General features: G+C 39.0%; 1 protein-coding gene across 1 annotated transcript in view; it reads right to left on the bottom strand.

The window, feature by feature from the left end:
- Positions 1–1,664, bottom strand: part of LOC138697768 (serine/threonine-protein kinase 32B) — a 413,746-nt gene extending 412,082 nt beyond the window's left edge. The window contains exon 1 of the mRNA XM_069823257.1: positions 1,304–1,664. Coding sequence (XP_069679358.1) covers positions 1,304–1,358 — 55 coding nt within the window. The 5' untranslated portion in view covers positions 1,359–1,664. The remainder of the gene's footprint in view (positions 1–1,303) is intronic.
- Between the last annotated feature and the right edge of the window lie 8,038 nt (positions 1,665–9,702).

A 9,702-nucleotide genomic window follows, 5' to 3' on the forward strand; every position in this document is an offset into this window, starting at 1 on the left:
AGAATACCACGAGCTTGCAAAGTCGCTCTTAAATTTTGTATAATAGGCATATTTGTAACCTTGTATTTATACAAAATAAATTTCTCGTTTATGATTGTCATCAAAACAGAAGCGAGAAATCTTCTTGAACTTAAAAATGATATCACTGTGTGTATCGAATACAGAGTTCAGGTTTCAGAAGCTATTTCTGAAAAACATTTATCGCAGTAGGCTAATTATTGTTTGCTTTACAAATACGGAAAAATGTTTTGCTATTTATGTTCAACGTTGTTTATGTGTATGTTTCTAAATACAAAACAAATGTATGTTAGTGAGGTGTTCTTCTATTTTATGTAGTAAATCACTCGCGACACTCTCATCTCTTCACACGACCCCCACTTTTGGAACCACTGTGTTAGTGTGAAGAACACCTTTTCATAACGCTCCTGGTATGAAAGATGGAAACAGCAACCGGCGTACTGGCGTAGCTCAGTCGGCTGAGGCGCTTTGTACCGACCCGGAGTTGCGCAGGTTCGATTCTCGCTTGGATTGATTACTTGGCTTGGTTTTTTCCGAGGTTTTCCCAACCGTAAAGCGAATGGCAGGTAATCTATGGCGAATCCTCGGCCTCATCTCGTCAAATACCATCCCGTTATCACTAATTCCCTCGACGCTAAATAACCTAGTAGTTGATATAGCGTCGTTAAATAACCAACTAAAAATATGCAAATTACGCTGCAATATCCAAATTATTTCCCCTGCAGGATTGAAAACCCCAGGGAAGTTTACAAAGGTTAATCGAATTCTTAAAAATATTGGTTTATATTATTACTAGTCACCCTACTCCCCAATATCTCCTGGCTTAATTGCTTCATGAGTGATGCGTTATTGCTGTCACTTACGAAGTTCCAACCTGTCTTAGGACAATTGACTGAAAGAAATACAACGTAGTCTAATATAAAATGGGATTGCAACTGTTTCAATGTAGCGAAGTAATACATGTCTTAAGCCATTGTAGTTAAATCCACTTTAATAAAATCTCTAAAAGAACTTTCTAAGTTATAATAAACAACGTACAAACGTTTTATATTTCGCATCTTCGTTTTTGGACACTATTCAACATCAATGGCAATGCAACAAGTTAGTCTACATCAGATCTGATCCTACGAATAAATAACATCTCCTAAAACCACGTGACCGTTAAGAATTTTATTTTAGCTTTTCGAAACTCGAATGAAGTCGGAATATCAATACAATTAATAACAAACTAGTTTCCTTAAATGTACGCCACTATTCTGTTGACATAATAATTATAAACACTAACCTTCCTCATCCAATGAGCTTCTTTCCACGTTGCGTCCTGATTGGTTGGCTCCCATGTTTACTACGAGCAGTCAGGTTTCAGGCAATGTTTATGTGATGCATCAACTGGAGAAGCAACACACAACTTGGTCTATTTGTAATACATTTGAATATTATAATCTCGTGAAGTCTCAACAATTGGAAAACAATGTTCTCGTAAAACAATTTACCGTGTCACGATTATCGCCATAACGAATTGAACGACGAACAGCTGTATTCGAGTCTGTTGTCTCGCTCAACATGCATGCGATGATAAGCCGCTACGATAAGCTCAACCGCTCAGCTCTAACACCGTCTGCTCCCTGCCCCTTCGAAGGGGCGACTGAGAACAGTGCTCTCTCCTTATGGATGTCCTGCTGGAGGGGAAATTGCACGAAATGCGCCTGCGTCATGCTGTTGACAATTTCCATCCTGTCGCCTGGCTCACCCCATCCAATGACATCTCAAATAAGGGAGAAATGCACTCTAAATCCAGTTTCAGTACTTCCCACATACATAAAAAAACTTCTGAACTAGGGCGAGTCTTTTTTTTAACACAATAAATTACTGAAGGCGCAACGCTTGCCCATCGTTTAGGGCGTCAGCTTTCAAGCTGGTAACTTGGATTCGAATCCAGATGGATCAAAGTGGAACTTTGTGGTGACAGAAACAATTTTCGGTGGTGGGTTTTTGCAAGGTACATTAGGCTACTTCTTGTACCCTACCGTCAGTTCATCATTGCCCCATTAATCATCATAATCATGACACTGGTTAGCTGTAGATCACTTAACATTGTGTACAGCCACCGGTGTAGTTCAGACGGCTAAGGCGCTTGCCTGCCGATCAGGAGCTTCGCTCGGGAGTGAGTTCGATTCCCGCTTGGGCTTATTATCTGGTTGGACTTTTCCGAGGTTTTCCCCAACCATAAGACGAATGTCAGGCAGTGGCGAAGCTAAGATGTAAATACTGGGCAGGCTGAAAAAATCTGCTTACCTTTTATCTCTTTATAAAGCTGATATTTTTCGGCTTTTGTATCAAGAAGATGATGACCACTCATTTTCACCCCTAAACAGAATACAGGTAAAACAATATAACTTATGTATTTGTTTCAGAGCGCCCTGATAGCCAAGGATATGTCTTATACCATAAAAACTGCACATTTCTATTTTGTTTTCCTCCACTCGCTATTTTAATATCGTCGTTGTTTTTTTTATTTTATTGGGTTATTTTACGACGCTGTATCAACATCTAGGTTATTTAGCGACTGAACGAAATGAAGGTGATAATGCCGGTGAAATGAGTCCGAAGTCCAGCACCGAAAGTTACCCAGCATTTGCTCGTATTGGGTTGAGGAAAAACCCCGTAAAAAATCTCAACCAGGTAACTTGTCCCGACCGGGATTCGAACCCGGGCCTGGTTTCGCGGCCAGACGCGCTGACCGTTACTCCACAGGTGTGGACTCGTCGTTGTTCCTGTAATAACTCCTATATGACATATTTATCGATTTTCAGATTTTTTCTCTATTAAATAACTTAAATAGTGATACAGCAAATAATAAAATATCCTATATGTAATTATATATATATATATATATATATATATATATATATATATATATATATATATATATCTTTGTTTCGAAAATGTAAGAATTGACAGTCTCCTATGCAAGGTTACCCCCTGAGAGATTTTGTATTTTTCACAAAGGAGTTATTGCAGGAACAACGATGATATGTAAATGTGGTGTCAATCTTCTATCTTTGTAAACACATTTTTGTTTCATACGTCCAACTTGAAAACGATTTCTCTTTTAATTCTACAGATAATAACCTCAATGTCCATTTCACACAAAATTAATATGTAACACACACACGAATGCACTTTTGATTAAACTGAACTGAACAACGCAGCGCTTTCAGAGAACACCAATATAGCGCGACGTGATATTATGACGGAAGGCTAGCCTCGTCTCGTACGGAGATGTAGCGAATCGATACCCCACTTTCCGGTCCCCCCTCAAGCTTTCGAGTCAAGGTCGTAGTCATGCCTTTAGACCAGGGATGCAGAACTCACAGAGAGAAGGGTAGAAGCATGGGGAAAGCATTGATTCCCCTTCCACAGTCCACCGGCGTTGAATGTCTTCTCCATGACTCGTCTACACCTATGTGGCGGATTATAACAAAATCGTGCTCACGAAAAAAAATTCGAAAGTATTTCCTACCGTAATAATTATAACAATAAACTGTTCACAAATGAGACAACGTGGTTTCCGATTATTTTAAATACTGAAGAACTCAATTTTCCCATTGCTCTTTAAACTAGTACCTTCCGGCCGATATTGCTTCGAATTCCATCTCTAGACAGTGAATACAAATCTTCTGTACCTTGTCATGTGGCCTTGAGGGAAGGGATGAATGGCGTAGTCCAGCTTGTGACGTATGCTACAATTGCAGCGCAGTTCTGCATCGCTGCTTTAGACTTTAGAGGCTTTTTTCTTTAAGCCTCGCTTCTCGCACTGCTCTCTCCATACTGGAATGACTGCCAACAGTGAACTTAATACATGGAAGAATCGGAGTGAAACCAAGTATCACGATATAATATTATTACAAATTTATAGGCCTACTGTTACTAGGAATAATAACTCAAAATGTTTGACAGCTGTGAGCAGTACAGGATGAAGATAAATGCAAACAAGACGAAGAGCATGGTAGTTGGAAGAAAAATAAAGAAGGTAAACTTACGAATACTAAATGAGGCAGTGGAGCAAGTGGAAAGCTTCAAATACTTGGGGTGTACTGTAAGCAGTAACAAGAGCTGCTGCCGGGAAGTCAAAAGGAGGATAGCAATGGCCAAGGAAGTTTTTAATAGAAAAAGGAGCATCTTCTGCGAACCTCTGAAAAAAGAACTCACGAAGAGACGAAGAGACTAGCCAAGTGCTTTGTGTGGAGTGTGACATTGTATGAGGCAGAAACATGGACATTACGCAGTGAAGAGAAGCGACTAGAAGCATTTGAAATGTGGATATGGAGAAGAATGGAGCGTGTGAAATAGGCAGACAGAATAAGAATTGAAGCTGTGTTGGAAAGAGTAGGTGAAGAAAGAATGATGCTGAAACTGGCTGAGAAGAAACTGCCTACTGAAGGATGCATTGGAAGGAATGGTGAACGGGAGAAGAGTTCGGGGTAGAAAAAGATATCAGATGATAGACGACATTAAGATATGTAGATCACATGCGGATAATAAGAGGAAGGCAGAGAATAGGAAAGATTGGAGAATCCTGGGTTTGCAGTGAAATACCTGCCCTTGGGTAGGTCATACCCCTAGGTACGTATGTATGTAGGCGTATGTATGTATATATTATTTTAATGTACCGAAGTACATATGATATTTCCATGCAGATATTCTGCGTCATCATACGATGAAAGAGTAATGGAACGGAGAAAAATTCTCTCCGGCGCCGGGATTTGAACCCGGGTTTTCAGCTCTACGTGCTGATGCTTCATCCACTAAGCCACACCGGATACCACCCCAGCGTCGGACAGAATCGTCTCAGATTAAGCTCCAACTCTTGGGTTCCCTCTAGTGGCCGCCTTCTGCACTACGTCATTGATATCTATGAACGTAGGACCGAAGTCCACACATGTGCTGAGGTGCACTCGTTATGAGTGACTAGTTGGCCGGGATCCGACGGAACCCAAGAGTTGGAGCTTAATCTGAGACGATTCTGTCCGACGCCGGGGTGGTATCCGGTGTGGCTTAGTGGATAAAGCATCAGCACGTAGAGCTGAAAACCCGGGTTCAAATCCCGGCGCCGGAGAAAACTTTTCTCCGTTCCATTACTCTTTCATCGTATGTATGTATGCTAAGATAACTACAACGTCTTTGATGCTAAGCCTCTTAAGAGTTTCGCCACTGATGTCAGGTAATCTATGGCGAATCCTCGACCTCATCTCGCCAAATACCATCTCGCTATCACCAATCCCATCGACGCTAAATAACTTAGTAGTTGATACAGCGTCGCTAAATAACAAAGTAATATAAAAAGTAATAAAAAACATTGTGTGCCAAGGGCAACATAAGACGGCAAAGAAGCTTGCCTTTCCGAGAGTCATACCCGATACGGATCCTTCCATTTAGGCTTGCTTTGGCCCATTGTGCGTCCTATGCAATAACTGACGAAGCCCGACAGGTAGCCTGAATGGTATTAGTGAATCTGGTACGAACAGGTACACCTAAGCCTTTCTGCCTCAGTTCTGACAGAGCCAGATCTCATTCTCGGACGAATACCTGATAAGCACCATGATCAGGAGTCCCAAGCCCTTCGTATACCAGCATCGGAAACCCGTACTAGCTCCAGCCTATTTTTACTATGTACGTATTTCAGATGATAGATGAAATGAGGGAAAGTGGAGTGTTGGTGAAATGATAGAGGGAAACGGAGAAGCACCGAAAAAAAATCCTTTTCAACGTATGCTTGTCCACCACAAATTCCATGACAACAAGGCAGAACACAAGAACAGAGCGTTAGCACTTGAGTCACAGACGTGGAGGTTAAGTCTACAATTACGTCGCATCTCAATTAGAGGAGGAACGCTTGAGCGAATGACGCAAGTCAAGTACACGCCTTTAAAAAAGTACTGATACACTAGCGTAGTATATAGGATTCATTAACCCTCCAGTGGTCGCGTGGATCACTATTGTGATCCAGTACTTCATTTTTGATTGGTGATCCGAGATATCAGCACTTATCGCATCTGTCATCTGGATATCTTTCCTTTGTATATTTCTTCACCACCTCAGTTTGTCGTTGTAATTGACAAGTGCTAAACAAATATATTTTTTGGTGCGTAATTAAGTTGGTGCATTCTATGTCAGCATTTATCGCATCTGTCTCTGGGTACCTTTCCTTTCTATATTTCTTTACCACCTCAGTTTGTCGTTGTATTTGACAAGTGTTAAGCAAATATTTTCGGCGCATAATTAAGTTAGTGCATTCTTGGATCATGATTGTGCTCCAAGGAATCTTACATTTTTTATTTTACAGCATTTATTATAACAAGTATTTGGAGAAACAATTGTTATGTGAATAATTAAAAATGAATGCAGTTATACTTTGCTAATGTGTAATAATTAACCAGAAAAGGTTAAAAAAAATAAATATAATTACAAGTAAAAATATTAACTTCAAGTGCGCGACCACTGGAGTGTTAATGGAGATAAAACGGATCAGTTTCCAAGTTGTATTCAAACTACACAGCTAAAGTACAGCCATTCATAAAATAATAGATGAAATTAAATTCACGAAAAGTTGTAGAAACGTGATTCAGACTATTTCCCCGAAGGAGGAGTAGCTTTGATGTAGTTAATAATCCAGAGATTATGTCTTTTTTTTTCTGTAGTAATACTTTGCACCTCCATTAAGGAGTTTTTTAGTCAACTGTCCGAAAATAAGTTGCAACCTCATGACACAAGGCATCATTTATGAGGCAACTAAGCCAGGATATAATGGGGTAAGCTGGCCAGTTCCTTTCCCCTAGCAGATATTATTATTATTACTTACTGGCTTTTAAGGAACCCGGAGGTTCATTGCCGCCCTCACATAAGCCCGCCATTGGTCCCTATCCTGAGCAAGATTAATCCAGTCTCTATCATTATTATTATTATTATTATTATTATTATTATTATTATTATTATTAACTTATTATGCTGCCGGGTAGCTCAGTTTGGAGAAATGGCTACAAACTGGAAGGTCCCGGATTAAATCCCAGGAGGTAGCGGGCTTATTTCCGTTGCTAAAACTTCCAGAACATCCTGTCAAATTGAGTGACGGATCTTTCCCGATATAAAACACTTAAGGCTGGTTCACAATAAACCGGAAACGAGAATCGGAACGAAAACGAAAACGGTAAAATTGTTAAAATGTATACATTTAAATGTGAGCATTCACAATTAACGAAAAGCTTGCCGGAGCCCGAGATCGGGAACGGAGAGTTGGCCAAGTTTCAACTTTGGCGTTCACGTTTCCGATCACAGCTCACTAGATTCATTCTATTGCCATCTAAAAGCTATTTTGTCGTCGTATATTTTGTAGCAAGAAGACCGTGACATAACCTATGCATTATTTTGTTCTGTGCTGTGCATCATGGAGCAAGTTTTATTTGATGAGATTCTAATATTGAAATCCTCACATTTACGATAAGCCTCGTATAAAGATGAGAAAATGAAGGAGAATACGTGGCTTTCAATAGCTGCATCTTTGAACACCGATCAGAAGCGAATCATATTTTATTACTGTATTGGTTGTATTACACACTACATATTCACGCTTCAATTCAAAAACTGCTGTTGTGTTCATTTTTGTTCTATTACAAATGTTTCTTCTCTAATTATTTTACGTTACGGTAGACATAAAATAGGTTGTGATAATAAAGATGCATGGGCATATTTATAGTACCGTACCTAATGAAATGTTTCTGTTAAAATTTCGAAGTTGGTTAACCTGTGTTTATGTTGGCAGCCTTGTACTCATGAGAGAACGCCATTGATTAATTATACACAAATAACATCAGAATGCGTAATATCGACTTTACATATCGTTATTGACATACATATCGATATGCCTAGTCGTCTACGTTCTCAGTTTATTATAAATAAAAAATTTTCATATTCACGTCCTCTGCTTCTCGTTTTCATTCTGGTTCTCGTTCCCGGTTTATTGTGAACCAGCCTTTATCAGAGCGTGTTGCCTCATTCACTGAGCATGCAGCTCAACTCCCATACGTCTTTATGGTGTGTAAAGTGGAGGAAGCATAGAATACATAGCCTACCAACATGCACTAGTTTTTCTGTAAGCTTATACTACAAATCCGACCTTCACAGTTCTCAATCTCTTTAATTGACTGCCAGAAACATGGAGTATTTCCATTGCAGCTGTTTATTTTCAGACTAACACAAACATGTGTCACTCCAGCTGCTGAAGGATCTTCTCTTTCTCCGCCTCTTTAGTTTCCTAGCATTTTTAAATTATTTAAACTCGTTTACTTGTGTTTTAAACGGTGAAGGCATGGAGTTCCATTAGTCGGAAGATTAGAAAGAACATCGCGTTTTCACATCTGAGATGCCACATATCGTATTCTTACAGACAAATTGGAATGTATTAATCTTAAATTATTCTTATTCTCGGGATGAAAACCCAGCCAATCTAAGGGATACGAGTGGTTAATAAAAGATGGAATTCGAACACGTTTCCTTGGGGTACTTATGACTACGTATTTCACCAGTTCTTCATTACCACCGCCGCCGCCACCACCCAATTCAGTGATAGTCAAGAATTCAGCACTCCTAATTCCTGCCTACTGTTGTCACTCATAAGTAGAGACCAGAATATTACCCACTTCAATGATAATCTAACTCCATGTTACACAAGAGCTGATTGACAATGCAGTAGGACCACATTATCTGACTAATTGGAGAAAAATCAAGTCTCAGTTAGTGAAAGTCCGAATTAGGCTATATGGAATTTATTGGAACACGAATGTTTCGAAAACTAAAAAGAAAATACTGTATAGTTATTTGTGCTTGACCATGCCGAAATGTAGTAATTATACACCTTGCAGTAGCCCTTTAATGCATCTCATTAAAGTACACCTATTCATTATACTTCAGTTGTTCAGCCAATCAGAAATCACCATTGTAGCATTATCAAAGCGCAAGTATCGATTATTCTCGGATATGCAATCGAAAGACAACTAGCGAAACGTCACGGAGGCTGGAAATCCAATACTGTCGCAGGAGGTTATGTTCTGTTACTATAATAATTAGCATTAACTGTAAATAATATTAAAATAAATTCAATTTGTCATCTCGTTTTTCAATTCTAAATCAATTTCCAGGTTATATCAAGATTAATGTTCATGTTATTCTCTAGATTATATCAAGGTCAATGACATTCGTTCCTCGGAAAAAATAATACTTTCGCGTCTACGCACATCTCACAATTTAGAAGGTCAGTTCCGCTCCTCACTTAGATAACCATAACATGAATACTTATGAATAATTTCAAGTTAGAAATATGGTCGAGCATAAAAAGTCGTATGAAACTTGCCTATAATGGTAATTAAGACGCTCATATGAAAATTATGAAACTCGCTTGCGCTCGTTTCATAAACAAACATACTCGCGTCTTAATTACTACCATTATAGGCTCGTTGCATAATGTACTATTAATTACTAATTTAGTTTTTAATCATGCTATTTTACAAACATATGGAGTACAAAATATCAGTTTAAAAAAGAATGAGTTTGGAGTTCTTTGGCCCTAATCTATTGTATTGTATTGTATTTATTAACATTCCATGTTATTCATACATTGCTTACAGCTAG

The sequence above is a fragment of the Periplaneta americana genome, chromosome 4 (assembly GCF_040183065.1).
Source record: "Periplaneta americana isolate PAMFEO1 chromosome 4, P.americana_PAMFEO1_priV1, whole genome shotgun sequence".
In the NCBI taxonomy this organism is placed as follows: domain Eukaryota; kingdom Metazoa; phylum Arthropoda; class Insecta; order Blattodea; family Blattidae; genus Periplaneta; species Periplaneta americana.